Raw genomic sequence first — 20,363 nt, forward strand, 5'->3', positions numbered from 1 at the left:
CAATACAAAGAAAGGATTTTTAGAAATCCAACTGAAAAGTATGAACATGAAAAGTATGAGCATGTACAGCACTCAATACTTAGTTGGGGCTCCTTTTGCCTGAATTACTGCAGCAATGTGGCGTGGCATGGAGTCGATCAGTCTGTGGCACTGCTCAGGTGTTATGAGAGCCCAGGTTGCTCTGACAGTGGTCTTCAGCTCTTCTGCATTCTTGGGTCTGGCATATCGCATCTTCCTCTTCACAATACCCCACAGATTTTCTATGGGGTTAAGGTCAGGTGAGTTTGCTGGCCAGTTAAGAACAGGGATACCATGGTCCTTAGATCAGTTACTGGTAGCTTTGACACTGTGTGCAGGTGCCAAGTCCTGCTGGAAAATGAAATCTGCATCTCCATAAAGTTGGTCAGCAGCAGGAAGCATGAAGTGCTCTAAAACTTCCTGGTATACGGCTGCGTTGACCTTGGACCTCAGAAAACACAGTGGACCAACACCAGCAGTTACCATGGCACCCAAACCATCACTGACTGTGGAAACTTTACACTGGACCTCAAGCAACATGGATTGTGTGCCTCTCCTCTCTTCCTGCAGACTCTGGGACGATTTCCAAAGGAAATGCAAAATTGACTTTCATCAAAGAACATAACTTTGGGCCACTCAGCAGCAGTCCAGTCCTTTTTGTTTTTAGCCCAGGCAAGACGCTTCTCACGCTATCTGTTGTTCAAGAGTGGCTTGACACAAGGAATGCGACAGCTGAAACCCATGTTTTGCATACGTCTGTGCTTAGTGGTTCTTGAAGCACTGACTCCAGCTGCAGTCCACTCTTTGTGAATCTCCCCCACATTTTTGAATGGGTTTTGTTTCACAATCCTCTCCAGGGTGCGGTTATCCCTATTGCTTGTACACTTTTTTCTACCACATCTTTTCCTCTCTATTAATGTGCTTGGACACAGAGCTCTGTGAACAGCCAGCCTCTTTTCCAATCACCTTTTGTGTCTTGCCCTCCTTGTGCAAGGTGTCAATGGTCATCTTTTGGACAACTGTCAAGTCAGCAGTCTTCCCCATAATTGTGTAGCCTACAGAACTAAACTGAGAGACAATTTAAAGGCCTTTGCAGGTGTTTTGAGTTAATTAGCTGATTAGAGTGTGGCACCAGGTGTCTTCAATATTGAACCTTTTCACAATATTCTAATTTTCTGAGATACTAAATTTGGGATTTTCCTTAGTTGTCAGTTATAATCATCAAAATTAAAAGAAATAAACATTTGAAATATATCAGTCTGTGTGTAATGAATAAATATAATATACAAGTTTTACTTTTTGAATGGAATTAGTGAAATAAATCAACTTTTTGATGATATTCTAATTATATGACCAACACCTGTATATACACATAGTTAAATAACTTACCATCATCCTCAATGAACGGTGGCTCAAGGAAATAGCCGTATACGGTTTTGGTGACTGACCCGAGAGAGTTAGAGGCTACTAGGGTGTAGTTTCCATTGTCGTAATGCGTTGGGTTCTGAAAAGTCAAGCAGCCTTCCAAGTAATCTTGGTAGTACTCCATCTCCATGTGGATATACTCGCTCTGTAGGATCTCGCGGCCCTTGTGGAACCAGCGCAGTGTGGGATGGGGAAAGCCCCTCACAGTGAACTCAATGCAGGTGTGATGTCGCCGCACTGGCTCGTCCAGCTTCAGGATTACTGGTGGAACTGTTAGGAGGAAAGAAAAAATGAGGGTTTATGGAAGACGGAGGGTTTTTATGTAAGAGATACTACAGAATGGCTGACAGCAAGTTTTCATCATTGAAGTACACAGATTTCCCATGGAAGAACACTACAAACAAGCCATCCAATCTACTATGAAACAGACATTATTTATTTATTTATTTATTTTGCCATTTATTGAATCTTACCAAACCTAAACTGTTGAATGATGTAGTTCAAATGTATAACATACAAATATGCATATAAATATATTTCTATTGTGTGTGTAAAGACGAGCCGTCATATCTTGGTGTCCGCATCAAATTAAATTGCTTTTACAGTATATACATGGTTTCACAGACAATTGCATTTAAAATGCTTACTGGTATAACGTCTGTGAAAATGAAATGTCAAAATATGGGTGAGAGAATGTTCCATCATTATTCATTGTAACAGATATATATGCACACAAAATGAGATAATACTAAATATTGAAATATTCTAAATGATTAAAATATTCTTGCTGACAAATGGGTAAAACCTAGTTTATTGTCTGAATAATAATAAAATAAAATATAAATAAATAATACAAATATATAATTTGAGCACGAGCAGACGTCAGATTTCCAGATTTCTGTTCTCTTTCCACAACGACTCTCTCTTATGTTTCTGGAATCAACACTATGGCAACAAATGGTTCTAATTTCATTACCTGCAAAATGACAATGTGTACAGATAGTCCTAAATGTCAGATTTAAACCGATCAGAATTTGGTGCAGTGTAAATGGAACCTAAATGTGCTTGGAATTACAAATCTCTATTCCCTTTCCTTGTATGGAAAACCGAATATCAGACATTCCGGCTAACATCTCATTTTATGTTTTACAGATAAAAGAAAAGAACACACAACACGAGACTGAAACAGCAACAGACGACAAGAAGAGTGAGTAAATTATGATACATTTTCATGCCTTTAATATAAGTTAATGGCTCAAAGAATCACTTTTTGTGAAATGCACCTGTTAAATGTGAAGATTTCTTAACAACGTTAAGTTATTGTCAAGTCAAAAGAAGGCCCACTGTTATGTTAATATGCACTATATGGTCATAAATTGGGTCTCTGAAGGAAAACGGACAGAGAAGAAATTTCCAGGAAAGCTCGTAATCTTGCTGTCACAGACTGTATATTATTGTACACTATCCAAAGGTAAACCTCATGCAAACGTCTTGTCCGACACTGCGCATTTGTTTGTCATTCAAATGAGAAGGCATCATTATTGTCAGCTGCCTTCTCTAGTCGAAGTGATTTGTGCTTGGCTGACTGATGAGACTAGACGAGAGATATATCCCTCCTGTAGAGCAGCTCGGCACACATCCCGCCTAAACAGATGACATGTGTTTTAGAATCAGCATGCAGCAGCACCCTTGCTCTCGGCCTGTCTGCTCTCACTACTGCATGAGGCCTGTCATTTAGAGAGTCCTGCTGCAATCCCACCAGGGGAGAGAAAGAGAAGGGAAGGGACGTGCATCCCATATGTGCGTCTTATATTCCAGAGCTTTTGATCGGAATGCTAAAATCCAACTGGTGCACTTTTCATTAGCATTATTAATGCGGCTCAGTGGAACAGGGCCAAACCTTTTGGCTTTGTTGACACCCAGTTGTGATGTTTCTCAAATCCGATCTTTAGGACTGATTTCCATGCTGTCATGTAAGAAAGCACATTTGTATTTTCTGACATTATAGTCATGAACTGGTCTTGCAACCATAATATATATATATATATATATATATATATATATATATATATATATATATATATATATATATATATATATATATATATATATTTACTTATTTAATGGAATTGTGATAAATCACATCCAAAATAAATGTTTGTGTTTACATAATAAATGTGTGTGTACTGTGTATTTTAATATGTATATTCTAAACCTTATTTTATATGTAAAATATAATTTCATTAATTTGTCAAATATTAATTTTTGAAATTAAATAATTGTATTTTATACATTCATTTTTCATACACACTTTTTAATATGTAAATATATACTAATTACAAAACGTAAAATAAATTTATATACAGAAATTTTATATTTATTAAAAAATTGATGTAAAATATTTACATTAATTCAAATTGAAAATTAATTAATTTATTTATTATTCATTTTCTAAATTACAATTTTATATACAAAATTTACTTGATTGAACACCAAATATTAACAGGATAAAAACCTAAGTATAATAAAATTAGCTTTATAATGGTTTTATTAGCCATCAGAAATCAGTATGCACTCTTACTTCATAAAGACCATGTACTTGGTTATCAAAACCTAACTTGACAGTTTTTCCACTCACGCCTGTATATCTTGCCAATGTCATTTAAATTTAACGTCAAAGTCATTAGTCAGCAGAGTGATAAAATGTAATGCTTTTCATCTACACGCTGTCTTAAAATCATGTGCTGTTTACTGAGCATAATGATGCCTGAGTGTCAGATCATATCTGAGTCCTAAAACATTTATGCCATCAGTGGGAAAAGTCCTCCATTCCTTCCTTTTAAAACGTAGAAAAGTTGCAGAGATGTTTCGGATTCAATCCTGCCTTGGGCTAATTCTCATCTTGTACCTGTTTAACCCAGTTTAACATGATGCAGTGCAGGTCTATTTTTATGTATGCATCACAACCTAACGCCTTTCCTAAACACATGCACATCCTCTGATTAAATTAACACAAAGACTTACAGGTTCAGAGCTGTTAATTGCTGTATCAGTTCATTTAGTACCCTGTTCTATTTTAAATGTGTCCATACTGTTATTTCTTCATAAGAGAGTAAGGTGTTATATGCGTAAAAAATCAGTAAATGTATTTTTAAGGTGACATCTGAATAAGGATTCACAAACTATTTTAAATAAAATGGCATGAATAACAACTATTCACCTTTTTTTTAACAGACTTTTACTTTTTTAATACACCAAAACTGTAAAACTGAAAGTAAAATACATTAACATATCAAATACTAGTTTGATTTAAGTTCATAAACTTCATAGTATTGTTTGATTCAGTCAGCGAGGGCTACACAACAGTCATGTTTATCTATATATTTGAAGCACACATACTCTCTTTGCATACTGTTCACAAGCTCTTAACTAGGCAAAAATATATAATAATTTTGCTGTGCCGCTGCAGATTCAGAAAACTGCTGATATCTTGACCTCTCATTTTGTCTGTCAAATGAAGCCATTCTTAGCACACCTGCAGCAATTACAGTATGCAGATTAAATACCATAAAAATTAAAGTACGTTCAACTTATTTTGCAGTAGTTAAATGAAAAGCTTCAGTGTGTTTCTTAAAGCTGAAAGTGTTACACGTTCTGCAGCAAATATTAAAGGTACTGTTAAGAACGACTTATTTATATCCTTAAAGAGGTCATATGATGCGATTCAAAGTTTTTCTTTCTCTTTGGAGTGTTACAAGCTCTTGATGCATAAAGAAGATCTGTAAAGTCGCAAAGACTAAAGTCTCAAACCCAAAGAGATATTCTTTATAAAAGTTAAGACTCGTCCACGACTTCCTAAAACGGCTCATTCTAACACGCCCCCATGCCCCCACATTTGCATAATGCCACCCAAATGTTCACGCAAACAAAGAAGACATAACTTTGATTCTTGCTGTTGCCGCCGGCGCCATGTCATGGAGACGCTGTTTAGTTGTGAAAAGGAAAATACTTTGTTTGGCCTTCCAAAAGAGGACACAACTAGAAATCAGTGGTTAAGTTGTATTTACAACACTGTTCCAGAACAGTTCAACCCAAATATTCCTTTTCCTGATCCTGGGAGAGAAAACTACAATGCCGGCTGTTCTGACTCACAGTCTGTAAGTACGTTTACATATGTAAAGGATTTGCCAATGATGATTCAAACGTGAGTTTTGAGCAGTGTAGAGTAGCGGTTCTCAATTCCAGTCCTTGCGCACCCTGCCCATGGCTTCAGATGTTTGTTCTATTCAAACATAAGTGCCCTGTGAAGTGGACATCACAGAATATTCCCCATGATTCCAGTTCGAAGCGAACATATATGTTCCATTCAAAGTGCATTGAAGTGTGCGAGACGTGAATTTAAATTGTATTTATTTACAGAGGTATATGATGTCACACTTGCCTGTGTGTGAAGACGTTGTGCAGTGCAAATCCATGAATGAATGTTCCAAAGTGAGGTAACTTCAACAGATTTCCCCTGATGAGGATGTAGGGAGCAATGAACACTGTGTAGAGACCATGTCAATGTGAACACAGTTCATGCACGGAGCTCACTTCTAACGAGCTGATTATCTGAATCAGGTGTGTTAACAAGGAGAGACATGCAAAATATGCAGAGCTGGGGGGCGCGAGGACTGGAATTGTGAACCGCTGGTGTAGAGTAGCGCTTGGTGTTTGTCGTTTCTCCGATCACAAATGCAGATATGGTTTTATGTTTACGCAGCGCGTTGCAACGCAACGCATAAAAACACAGTATAAGTCATTATAATCCATAATTTTGTCCCCACTTGATGCAACAAATGGCTCGTTTGTAATGGGTTTTATTGTTTTTGTCTTGTAGCACCGGGGTTATGACCGGGACACGCATCACAGTATGTCAAGGGGCGTAACATTTCCGTCACATGCTTTTGGCATTTGGCCAATCACAAAGCACTGGATAGCTGGCCAATCAGAGCACACCTCGCTTTTCAGAACGATGAGCTTTGTAAAAAATAATGCGTTTCAGAAAGGCGGGGCATAGAGGAGAAACAATAAGTACAGTATGTGTTTTTTGAACCTTAAACCGCATAAACCCATTTCATTACACCAAATACACAAAATAATGTTCTTTTAAGCAACATCATATGACCCCTTTAAGAAGAAAATTACAGACCTTTCTGTTTGTAACTGTGATGTTTTTTTTAATTAGTTGTTGTATTATTTTAATTATGTTATTTAATTTTTATAAATTTTTATATTGGAGTCAGAGTTACTGAATTGCAGAATCAGCAAAATAAATAAATAAATAATAATAATAATAATAATAATTGCATCTGACATAATCATGACCAATATTTAAAGTAAATTACTGATCATTGTTGTCACTTTAGAGTACTTGTGCACATCCGTATTAATAGTAATATATATTACATGTGCCTAGTGTTACATTGTAATGCTTAAAATAAAAAAATATAATAATAATAATAATAATAATAATAATAATAATAATAATAATAAATAAATAAATTCATTAAACATTTTACCTTTGGGGAAGTGTGAAGCTATCCTAACTTTAACAGGTTAATTACAATTATTTTTAAGAATATTCTTTTTAAGAATTCAAATTCCTCAGGTATTCAAAGATTTGTCTTTAGAATCTTAAAAAAGGAAGAATTTTATCCTTATTTTTAGTTGGGTTTTTTTTTGTTGTTGCTAAAAGTACTAGCATACCTTTCTCACCAAGCCACATAATTTGATGTATCATTGCAGTATTATCAATAGCAAACACTAAGTATGAGACATGAAAACCTGTAATAAGCACTATACATACATAGCACAGCCAACTGAAGAGACACGTTGGTCATCCCGACCACATTCTCAGAGATGCAGGTCAGAACAAACCCATTGTCATCTCTGCTCACGTTGACCAGTGTCAGGTTGATGGAGTGGATGTTGGGCCAGTAGACATTTGACTGGAGGAAAGACCGGAAACATTATGCTATGGTTAGACTGAAAAGAAGGTTAAATGGTATGTTTGATGTGGGATGATCACCTGGTGCGTGTTGATGGAGTGAAGGCCGTTCACGGTCCAGTCCACCTCAGGTACTGGAGACCCAGAGCCGTTACAGCTGAGCACCACATTACCACCCTCCAGCACAGTCAGGTTACTGTGAGCAACGCTGATATCTGGCAAGTCTAGATCACAACAATGACTATTATGTACATTACTTAAACACACTATTACAAGAATTTACCATAGTAACAACAGTTTCTGCCAAAATACTTCCTAAAACAGAGATTTTTACCACTGTAAGTCCATAATTAATTAATTGGAATGGTATATGGTGTAAACTTTCAGAATTTTCAGTATTTCAGTCTTTTTGTTTGCTCATACCATAACAGTGTAAAGTATGGCTAGCATGGTCATTTAAATTGAAGTACTAAAATTATTATTTTTTAAAAACCATAAATAATTTGAAAGAAATATATATAATAAATGAATTATATAAATGACAAAATACTGAATACTGATATTTTTATATCTGTTTTCATTTTAATTTAATGTAAAATATCAATAAATACTGTAATGCTTTATAAATAATACTAAAATGACACTGATCTATAAAATATGGTCACATATACATGCAATAATTGGGGCAAATCTTAACCCTAAAACTGGCAATTTACCAACATGTATGATTTAGATTTTTAGACATGGATAATGTGCAGTTCTCCTTTGTATGTTTTTTGGTAGCATGAGCAAAAAAAAAAAAAAAAAAAGACAGAAAGAATAAGAAAAAAGAAAAAATGGTTGCATGATTTCCTTCATTAAGAGAGCAATACAACTGACAGATCTTACCTCACTCTCCCCAATACTGCATCATAATGTGAGATAAATATTGCATCATATGAATAATCTGATCTTATATAACAATTCGTAGTGCGTGCTTGGCCTACAGCTGTATTATTTATGAAGAAAGAAGTCTTACCACACTGGGCAATGCTCATTGATCTCAGACGAATCTTGCTTGCACCGTTCTTGCAGTAGAGATGCTGGGTGTGCAGGCCGGCCTCACCTCGCAGCTGCCAGAGCTGAATCCATCGGATCTCACAGCCGCAGTCAAAGACGACCCCCTCCAGCCTCCTGCATCAACAACACACAGCCAACAGTTATACAATCCCCAAACTCCAGCACTTTCATGCAGTGTTAACTCTGAGCTGGCCATGCAAAATCAATCAAACTTTCCCTGTGTTGGTTGAAAGCAGCAGGTTTGTGACACTATATCTCCCGGGTGGAGTGGCATAGTGACCTGGGCTGATTACTGAAAGCTTGTAGGTTTCCCACACGGGGAGATCCATAAGCAATCACCATCATGCCCTTGAGTAAGTCTCATAACCACAGGCAGCAGGGCTCAATGGTGCGAGCATTTCACTCACATTTGCCACTAAAAATAGAGGTGTGAGAACTGTAAAATGTATTTACAGTAGGAGCATCTGTGCGAATAAAACAAGTCCCTGCAGCTGTTTAAAAAAACGCAAAGATCTTATAACATACGGTAAATCCTAAATATCATTACATTAAATTTTTTGACGGAAAATCACAATACAGCCTAATGTGATTATTAAATTTCAAAAGGCTACGAATCATAAAATAAATAAGTACTACATGTTCAAAGTCAAAACATGGTGCTGTCGTGCATTCAACAGGCTCACGGTTTTAGAGCAACTCGCAATCAGTGAACACCATTCTTTTATGAATATTTTACACATGATGATTTGCGACAGTGTTTAGTTTATGGTTTCTATATTGTAATATGTTGTATATTGTTGTAAGAGTGTATATTTTATCTCCCTCGTGTTTTTGAGCGAGCAGCCAGAAATAGTAAAGCATAGATGTTTCAAAATAAGAGTCCTGGTGCATTTCAGGCTCGTTTATAGTGAAAAATTCTGCGTTGTGGAGAATAGTTTTCCTGTGTAATATTGGTATTCTGGTTACAAAACAAAAAAAGGAAACAAAAACATAAAGATTAATATTTTCTTAAACTATAGGAATACAGGTATTGTATGATAATAAACTAAATTAGTTTTTTCTTGTAAAAATCTACTTATGTTCTTTTATTAAGGAAAAACACACAGCTAGGAGAAAAAGTAAGTGTCAAGCCTTGGTAAGTGTAGCCTGTTTTGAAAAAAAAAAAGAAAAAAAAAAACCATCTGCTAATTGAATGTACTTACTATTGCATGACATGCATTGCACATCTGAGCATTTTGTCAACTGCATCTTTTTACATGTCACATACATCATGCATAACATAAACAGTATTAAAAGCATGGCTATTTGCATTTAAAAGCTGTAAAACTGGCAAGTGCACAAAGCACACAATTCCCATTCTCAGCAGAGAAATTCTAGATTCAGTTACTAAAACATCAGATTATAAATTATATGTTTATGCAAAAAAAAAAAAAAAAAAAAAAAAAAACTCAGATAAAGATACATTCTCTGAAAGCACATCTTAATAGCTTCCAGATATTTACTTTATTTTAGACCAGAAACATGTGCAAGTATGTAAATATGCTTGGCCAGCACATTGTAAGTGCACTGTCCCGTGACAAATCTCAGTCCTGGTGTAGATAATAGAGTTCCTCTCTGTGTCTGTGACATTAAAACAGATGTCTTATTATTTAGATAGCTAGCTATAACAAGTTGACAGCTGAACTTAACTGCAAAATTGTGAAAAGAGAGAACTGACTGCAGCAGACAGCTGCGTGCTTTAGTGCCTACAGAAGGCAGTTTACACTAATGCCTCAAAACACAACACATACTTTTGCAGAAATATTTCTGAAAGCAACTAAGTGTGAAATCGAGCTTGCATAGCTAGGAGCATTTGCATTCTAGTACTTGTGCTTCTACTACTCCTTCTAGTAGTTCTGGAGTACAAACTTGTTTTTTTAATGCAAAAGAAAGACACTTAAAATACAATTTCATGCAACAAAGTATACACACTGCTGATGAAAATAAGATTATTATTTTTTAATAGAAATTAATACTATCCAGTAAGAATGCTATAAACTGATTAAAAAAAGACAGCTGACTTTTATATTATTACAAAAAAAAAAATTGTACTTGGTGCGCAGACATTGATTACTGGAATAATACAACATTTCACTTTGTGAAAAACAGTCGCAGTGGCTGAATGGAAAGAAAGATGAGGCGCTCACAACGTGAAGAACTGTATATCATTACCCACAGGCTTTGATCTTAGCGTGAAACTTTAGTCCATAAATCTGTATGCTCGGGTTAGAAAATACACTACTGTATGTTTTCAGAGCCCTTCATTATTCTGCAAATCCCTTTCTGCAAACCTCCAGGAGTCAGGTCACCCGCAAGAACAAACGCTTCTGTAACACGTGGAATGAGCTTACAGGCAGAATCACCGAAATGATTTGAATGTAATTCTGATAGAAATGTGAAAGAGTTTGTTCATGAAGTAAACTAAGAAGTTGCGAGGGAGTCTATCAACAGCAACAAAAAAGATGTTTTCTTTTCTAAGTAATTACACGTGCTTTGAGCTTAAACTCAGACATCATTTACACTGCCAGAAATAACCCAGCGGCGGCCAGCGGGGGGCCTGACTATCATCAACGGTGATTGACAGCCCATAACATGATTATGCACGCTGATGAGGTTTAGTTGTGCTTGTGCACCTGAAAGCTATTGAGAAATGAAATTGTAAGATGCATAAAGTGTAGAATGTAATGGGATAATTTTCTTTTTGAAGAATAAAACAAAACATTGTGGTGCTTTAAAGCAGTGGGTCTGGTTTTGCTTCAGAATACAGATTTTACATTGGACATTAAAGGGCTAGTTCACCCAAAAATGAAAATTCTGTCATCCTTTACTCACCCTCATGTCGTTCCACAGTTGGTGGTTCCCATTGACTTCCACAGTAGGAAGAGAAATACTATGGAAGTCAATGGGAACCACCAACCAGCGATCTTCAAAATATCTTCTTTTATGTTCAACATAAGAAAGCAACTCATACAGGTTTGGAACGACATGAGGGTGAGTAAAGGATGACAGAATTTTCATTTTTGGGTGTACTATCCCTTTAAGTGGAGACCCAAAAAATATTTAAAAGTAAACAAAAACATATTTAAGATCTGATGTTGTGGTTTATTATTTGTTTTCTGCATTTGGTTTCTTCTGCTATTCACGACCCCATCAGAAAAGACCTGTGACCCACCAGTTGAGAATCGCTGTCCTAATGGATAAAGTCTAAATTCTCAGTTCTTTTCCAAACCCTCAGGATGATATTATATTACAATGACTGTTAGGATGGATTCACTGGGTCTGAAAATCAATAATGCCCGTGAATCTCATCTAGCTTTGAAGATTAAACCATTATTACAGCACCACAGCAACATAACTGATACCAGTCTACACCATTTATCTCCATAATACATGCAATTTGTTCAGTGAAGTTCAAATTTGTTTGTTTAAAAAGTATATTTAGTGGAAATAAATGCAGATTTTCCAGTTGTTCTTTCCTATGCTTTTTGCTTTTTCTTTCCTCCATTCAGCCATACATCCATTTCATCTATATAAAATGATACACACACATTTTGATGTTTTTGTTTGTTTGTTTGTTTGTTTGTTTGCTACATTAGTGAAAATTTGTCTCTGTTTTACTTTTTAGAACATTTAGATTCTAATTGGCTTTGCTGAAAGGATGGCTCTTGTGAGTGAAAAAAATGTTCTATAATATATAATATATTTTTTTTTTTTCAATAAAAGGAAATATAATTTCAAAACAAGAGTCATATTGAATATTGTCAAAACAACAGATTGAAAAATTGAGCTATAATCTGTAACCCCCAGCCCATCTTGATGTCACTTCCTTTGAAAAAAAAGGAAGTACCCACTCACTCAGAGTGAGACAGAGGAGACACTCAGACCTTATGCTGATGAAGTATGTCTGCAAATGTTTGTGTACTAAGTGTCCTTGAAGACAATGACTTTGTCGGATTTATTGCAATGCATTCTTTCATTTTCATTTTAAGTGCCGTTTAACTGTATGATCAGTCATTTTGATGACACGTCATGCCAGTGGTGAATGTATCACCAAGTCACTTTCAGATAATACAGGACAGCAAGAACATTCTGATTGGTTACATGCTCTGATTAAACTCTGAAACATTATTTTTAACTGACAAATCATGCACATATTTCTTTAAAGAAATACTCCAACCAAAAAAATAAAACAAAAATCTGTCATCATTTACTCACGCTCATGTTGTTTACTTTCTGCTGCAGGACACAAAAGAAGATATTTTCAAGAACGCTGGAGCCCATTCAACATTGGAAAAAACATACCATTTTAATACAACATGGGGGTGAGTAAATGATGACAGTTTTCATTTTTAGGGTGAATTATATTTATCGTCTTGCTACTATCCCTTTAACATTGCAAACTTAAAAGCAACATTTGCATATGACCTGTTTAATTTTAACTCTTTCTGGCATTGTTTGGAAATGTTTAATGTAAAGGTATTATGTACACTGGAAGTTGGCTGTGCAGTAGAAACACAAATTCTGGCAAAAAAATGTCTAATATATATGTATAATGTGTATAAACAGTCATAATGCATTGGGCTTGATCAGACTAGAGTGGGGATACAAAAATCTGCATTTTTCACAAAAGCCCCGAAGCTGTTGAAAAGTCCACTGGATGAGGGGTTTGTGTCATCTGGTGGACTTCTGCTGACAAATAAACATGGATATATTGGCGCAGGTCACTTGGGAAAATAATAAACATTGTTCATTTACAAAATTGGTGAACTGAACCTTTAATAGATAAAGATTCTTAATGTACTGTACTAGAGATTTTACTCAAAAACAAACAAACAAACAAAAAAAAACAACCTATAACAAAAGAGCTGACTGAAAATAAAAAAACAGAAAGATTTACACTCAATATAGAAATTTCATTGATTTTCAGGTTTGACATTTACAAATTATTCCTTACAGAGTTATTTCTGTAAGTGGCCCTAAATTAAAGAATCACACAAAACACTACTTGAGCCAGGATTATCTTTTGATATTGGCTCCTAATGGCACACAGAGGTGCAATTGAACACTTATTAAATTCAGTGCTAAAATATCTTCCAGTTTAGCACTAAACTTTGCTCAAATTAACTCTAAAGCACCCACATTGTAAATATGCCTAATTCACCATAATGGTGAACACAAATCTGGTTTTGGTAAAACAATTTCCTGGAGGACAAATCTGGACAAGTGACGTGTTGTTTATATCATCATCTACAATAAAGGTATTACACTTTTAAAAATGAATTTGCTTAAAAGGTTCTTCACAGCGATGCCATTGAAGAAGCATTTTTAGTTCCACAAAGAACAATTCAGTCAAAAGTTCTTTAAAGAACCATCTCTTTCTTACCTTTTTGTAATCTGAAGAACCTTCTTTCACCACAAAGAACCTTTTGTGAAACAGAAAGGTTCTTCAGATGTTAAAGATTCTTTATGGAACCATTTAGACAAAAAAAAATTATTTTATGGCATCGTGAACACCTTTATTTTTAAGAGTGAATGTGCACTACAACAGTGATATAATTTAAGCACAGTTACCACAACTTCTTTTTATCCAATAAATTCACTTCACAGTCATTCATCATTAATAGATAAAGCTTCTAATCATAATTTACTGTAGATTTTTAAAAACAATAACAAACAAACTAACAGAAGTAGCTAGACTGATTAATATTCATTATAAAAATGTCTGTGACATTCATTTATTTCTAAAACTTTCCTAGGTCTGAATATTACAATTTTCCTGATATTTACAAGTTAGTCCATACAGAGTTATTCCAGTAATGACCTAAAATCAAAGAATCACACAAAACAGTACTTGAGGCAGGTTGATCTTTTGATATTGCCTCATAATGGCACATTTTAGAGGTGCAGATGAACACTTATTAAATTCAGTACTAAATTATCTTGCATTTTAGCACTGAAGTGTGCTGAAATGATCTCTAAAGCACCCACCTGGTAAATATGCCTAATTCACCATAACAGTTAACACAAATCAGATTCTGGTAAAACTAATTTCCTGGAGGACACATTTGGACAAATGACATGACGTGCATGACACACGGTCCCAAAATCCCCCAACACATTCTGAAATGAAGGGGCAAAAATGTGCATAATAAAAAATTAAGCAGGACATATATCAGAGGCTCTGCAAGTTGTGTTCAGCCACAACAAAAAGAACAAGGACGGGACGTGTCAAATTCAAAAGAATTGAATTGTCATTTTAAGTGCAATACGAAGACACCACATCGTCGCTCACAATCAATAAACAAACTCATCACTTTATGGGCATGCAGATTGTTCAAATATTCATGACAAACAAGAAAATGAGGTCAGGCTCCCAGCAGACAAGACCAATACATTTCACTGCCATGTCTTAATTAACCAACACGAGCGACTCGACTGTTCACAGACATGTAAAAAGTGTCTCTGCTTCACCACCGGAGATGTTTTGCTTTGACAGAGACACAAGTCTATCGGAGGATGGGAGCAGGGGGCGCACAAACAAATTAGTTGACAGTAAAGTGCTGAAAACATTTCTAACGAACACAGCAATGCAATCGAGCCTGGAAAAGCCTGGATTTCAGCGTCCAATTTAGCAGGCTAGTGCTGCTTTTCATAGAAAAACTCAGAGAGAGTTTTGAGGAATTATTGCTTGGTATGTTCTTTATACTGCGATTTGGCAATTGAATGCATGCAGTTTTCTCACTTTTGGAAATACTATTAACTAATGCAGGATGAACTTACAGTTCGACCAGCTGAAGGTGCTGAAAAAGCTGCCAAGAGAGTGTTGTCAGAGGGTTCTTGGACAGGTTTCTGTGCAAGGAGACAAGAAGAAAGAGGAACAGCAATTTATGATTTAGCTGTGAACACAGGAAGCAATAAAATCAACAGAACATAAGGCTTGCGACACATTTTGCTCCCAAAATGTGCTATTTTCTGTGAGATTTGTGACATCGGCTGAAAAAGAGAGGAAGGTGAAGCAAATTTGTACATTTTAATGAAAGATTATGAATATTTTTTTCAGTATTTTCAAGAATATCCTCTGAATTAAGCACAATATATCTAGAAGCACATCAATTTTAATTTCATGTCGACCTTTAAAAAAAAAAAAAATATACATATATATATATATATATATATATATATATAGATATATATTAGGGCTGTCAAATGATTAATCACGATTAATCACATCCAAAATAAAAGTTTTGTTTACATAATATATGTGTGTATACTGTGTATATTTATTATGTATATATAAATACAAACACATGCATGTATATATTTAAGAAAAATATGTTATGTTTACATATTAAATATATTTATATATAATATTAAAATATAAGAATATAAATATATGATATGTAAATATTTTCAAAATATATTTTATTATGTGTGTGTATTTATATATACATAATAAATATACCCTGTACACATACGTATATTATGTAAACAAAACTTTTATTTTGGATGTGATTAATCGTGATTAATCATTTGACAGCCCTAATATAAATATATATAACATGATCATGATGCATCTACAATAGAAATAGAATAGAATTCTTTTTTTTTTTTTAAGGTAACTAATTAATTTAAAGGAAATTAATTTATCTTAATTTTAGACATACATTTTAAAGGGATAGGTCACCCAAAAATGAGTATGAGTTTCTTTCTTCTGCTGAACATAAAAGAAGATATTTTGAAGAATGTTGGTGCTGGTATCCATTAACTTCAGTAATACAGAAAACATCCATAGTTTGGTTACCAGCATTCTTCAAAATATCTTATTTTGTGTGCAGCAAAATAGCAAAACTCTTACAGGTTTGGAACAACTTGTGGGTGAGCAAATAATAACAGAATTTGTTGAACTTTATGTTTTTAATGAGTATATGCAAACCTGTTTTTCAGTAAACAGAAAGACCTGTTAGTGTTTAACGTTCAGTTATGTATGTTTCTGTAGTTTCTATATTTAGGATAGCACACAAACAAACAGTATTATTAGCACAGCCATTACCCATTGAGTTAAGAAATACACATTATAATATACATTATAGTATTCATTCAGAGCCACATAACCACAAGCTCTACTCCTCAGCACAATGGTAAACAGCAGCACATAGCAGACACTCTCTTAAAATGTCTAACATAAGTGAATATTAAACTTTAAAAATAAGTCAAATATTGTACTTTTTAAAAGTGTACATACTGTATGCTAAAAAATAATTAGACACACAAATATAAAGAGCAAGACAAAGTGTTCCACAAATACTTATTCAGTGAACACGTTCTGTGAAACAACATTAACGAAAGAGTTAACATGAGAGAGAAGGACTTTATGCAACAGGAAATCAGAGAGAGCCTCCATCACTGCCAAGAGGAGCTGAGAGAAAAGGAGCAGCTGCAGGGGCCGCTCAGCCAAATCAATAAAGAGAACTTGAGCAGTTCGCCGTCTACAAATTCAGTAGACGCAATGAAAGACTGCAGGTTTTAAAAGCCAACAAATTCAATACAAAGAGGTGGTCTGGGACTTGTAAATGGCTTTTAACCAACAAAGCCAAAGGCATGATATGCGGTAGGGGGCATTAGATAAATCCACTGGTTATAAAGAAAGATGGACATCCGTGATATGGAGAAAAAATAGAACGGACATCATAGAATGGGTCTGTAATTCGACTTAAATTATATTAAGCATCAATATTTGGGCAAAATTGTAATATATAATTTATCAATGCATTTGTTTTAGATTTCAGTGCAAAATATGGTTATAAATGGTCCATGGTCTGAAACCTTTTGGTAGATCTGTTCCTGTATATCTCAAATATATCAAATAATACATTTAAGGAAGCACTCAGATTATACACTCTTTACGTTTCCCTCAGAAAAGAAGACATATCAGTAAATTCAGTGAAAAGATAATGCTTTAATCTTCACAAAGCATCTGACTCAGTGTTTCAAAGGTTCTAATTTCATCTAAAATAATCACCAATAAAATGACCATCGATATTACGGTTCAAAAAAGTTCAGGATCAGACATTCAATTTTTGCCCAAGTGCATGATTAAATAGGAAAAATCCCACAAAATTAGACTGGAGGATAGACCAAAACCACTGGACTTTTTGGTGGGCTCTTTTGACTTGGACTATCAATCAACTACCTAGCAACCGCATAGATTTTTTTCTCTAGAAATCTGCTCTAGACAAACACAGCTGTAAGATGGCTGGAGTGATGGATGCATGTCTTATAAGAAGCTATTTGACTAGACGACTGGCATATTTTCAGGGTCATTAGAAACTCTTATGAGTTTTATAACAAGCACTGCTGGCTGCCAAAGACAGTTGCCATAGCAACAAGCTCTCTGATGCGGCCTGATGCAGGGGGAGGGGTTTTGTTGCCGCTGTGCACTTTAAAGTGTCAACACCCACAACACACACTCAAAACACACACGCGTACACTCTGACTGAGGCCTTTGAGCATAAGTCCATTTTTTATTTGAAACTCATAGTAATTCAACCATTCAGTTTCTGCTTCAAAGAGCTTCTGATGGAGTCTTATTAAAATGTGTTGCATAAGTCAATTTATGTAATTGCACATCTTTGTGGGTGTTACTTAAAGGTGAAGCATATTAAAGTGTTAAAATGTTTTTAAATGTTTTTCAGTATATCTGTGGTACTATCAAAAATACACCCTGACATGACAACACATGATCAATAAGATACTCAGAGCAGTAACTGATTATATGTAACCTGGATTATGTAATTCCAAAAATTAAGTACTTGTAATTAGATTGAATTGCATTTTAAAATACTTGGAATCAGACTACAGTTTCTGCTTTATTGATTACATGATTACATATTATTCACTCAATAGCAATAAATGATTCATAATTTATTGGTTCTCCCCAGTAGTGTAGCCAGAAAAGAGACTCTGGGTGTGCATATGAAAATCTGGGTGTGCCACATTTATTGTCAGATTACTGTGCAAAATTATTAACCCTAACCATAACCATGCCCCACATAACCATAAAACTATATAAAATAATATAGCTGCAAGCAGGCAATACGGGGCCAAGCTATGTAAGGCACAGCAAGCAGACCAAGTATGGCGCACATCAAGTACAGCAGCGCAGCAAGCATTTAAGCACCAAGAGCAGTGCAGAGCCTGAAGAACAAAACATCAGAAATAGGGGACAGTACTTTTATGCAGCTCGCCCCGAAGATCATTTGAGCAAAAAAAAAAAACGGAAGACTGTACTTTTCAAAATGGCTACTACTGTAATGGGCGGAGTCTTAATGTATGATATTGTTTGTGATCAGCATGATGAGAGCAATCAGGTGTACTATGTCTCATTGTCTCATAGGGCTGCCATAGACTCCCATTTGCGGGAGTTACACATTACACTCAGGATCGCCCATAACATAGTCATAACATAGTGCCTGTTAGCTGCACTGTAAAACCTGATGAGTTAGTTCAACTTAAACCGTTTGAGGAAACCGATTGCCTTAAATCCTTTAAGTTTATTAACTCAAAAAATGTAAGCATAAAAAAATATTTGATTTGTGTCCAAGTAACTCAGTAACTTATTGTTAAGATAACTTGGGTAAATAAAGTTAATAGTACTAAGTCCATTCAATTAATATAACTCAAATCTATGAAGTACACTGTAAACCCGATAAGTAAGCAGAACTAGCAGATTTTTATTTTGTACTTAAACATTTCAAGTTACAATAAAATGTATGAGTACATTAATTCATCAATAACTTAAAACTTTCAATTGATCTCAATGTGAACACTTTTATTAGTATAAAACTCAGTTAGCTTTTAAAAGCTAATCTGCTTACATACTAATTTGCTAACATATTACATAGTGTTATACAGAAGCTGTATGAGCGTAACAATATAAAGGGATCATTTGCTCTCAAATCAAGCTGCATTTACCACTTGTCACCATAAAGCCAACATTAACAGAAATTCTGTAATAACATAAATTAGCAAAACATTAATCATTGCTAAATCTCACACTTAACATTAATCTTACACAAAAAAAAAAAAAAAAATTATTACACTTAATTTTAGCATTTACTCTCCCTTTTGAGTGCCATCGGCAAAGCATGCTGGGAAATAGACATCAAAGCCGTTTCAGTTATTAGTTTGTCTAAATTAAAATAAATAATTTCATAAAACTCAAAACAATGAAACAGTTTAGTTTACTTAAAAATATATCAGTTATGTGAACTTGAAAGAAAAACAAAGCTAAATAATCTAAAAGTTAATTTCACTGACTTATTCGTTTAATTTAAGTTTTTCCTACTCGAACCATTAATTATTTTGAGCGTTAGGGTTTTACAGTGATGCTTAAAGGGCGAGACGGCGTGGCCGGTGTTGAGCATTATGACACCATATATGGATTTTTATTTCTGTGCCCCTGGAGAATGATTTAGAATGTTCAGTGGCGTCACAGAGCTGCCAGATTCAAACTGCTTTCGCGCGTTGGCTGCTGAGCCAGAGACGGACGCGCTCAGCGCTTGTCATATATCAACAATTATCATATAAAACTAATATGCAGTGTTTTCAACCACATAATGTTTATTTTAGGTTTCATACATTTAAATATACATAATCACTTAAAACAATGCATTGGTAGTTTGTAAAATACACACTGATGTCTATGGAAGCAGTAAAATTACTATCTATATATTCAAATGTAATTTGCCTATGTGTTTTATTCATATATCAGACACACATAGCAGAACAATAAAGTTTACTCTATTCTCACAGTTCAACAGCCACTTACTTTCAT

At 34.9% G+C, this 20,363-nt stretch overlaps 1 protein-coding gene across 1 annotated transcript in view; it reads right to left on the bottom strand.

Annotated features, from left to right (window-relative positions):
- The window catches only part of LOC109070444 (NT-3 growth factor receptor-like), a 109,018-nt gene that overhangs the window by 41,354 nt on the left and 47,301 nt on the right, over positions 1-20,363 (bottom strand). The window contains exons 4-8 of the mRNA XM_042727225.1: positions 15,311-15,379; positions 8,451-8,605; positions 7,514-7,656; positions 7,292-7,433; positions 1,408-1,713 (exon numbers count right to left, since the gene is read on the bottom strand). Of these exons, the coding sequence (XP_042583159.1) occupies positions 1,408-1,713; positions 7,292-7,433; positions 7,514-7,656; positions 8,451-8,605; positions 15,311-15,379 (815 nt within the window). The remainder of the gene's footprint in view (positions 1-1,407; positions 1,714-7,291; positions 7,434-7,513; positions 7,657-8,450; positions 8,606-15,310; positions 15,380-20,363) is intronic.

The sequence above is a fragment of the Cyprinus carpio genome, chromosome B7 (assembly GCF_018340385.1).
Source record: "Cyprinus carpio isolate SPL01 chromosome B7, ASM1834038v1, whole genome shotgun sequence".
NCBI classification, from domain to species: Eukaryota; Metazoa; Chordata; class Actinopteri; order Cypriniformes; family Cyprinidae; genus Cyprinus; species Cyprinus carpio.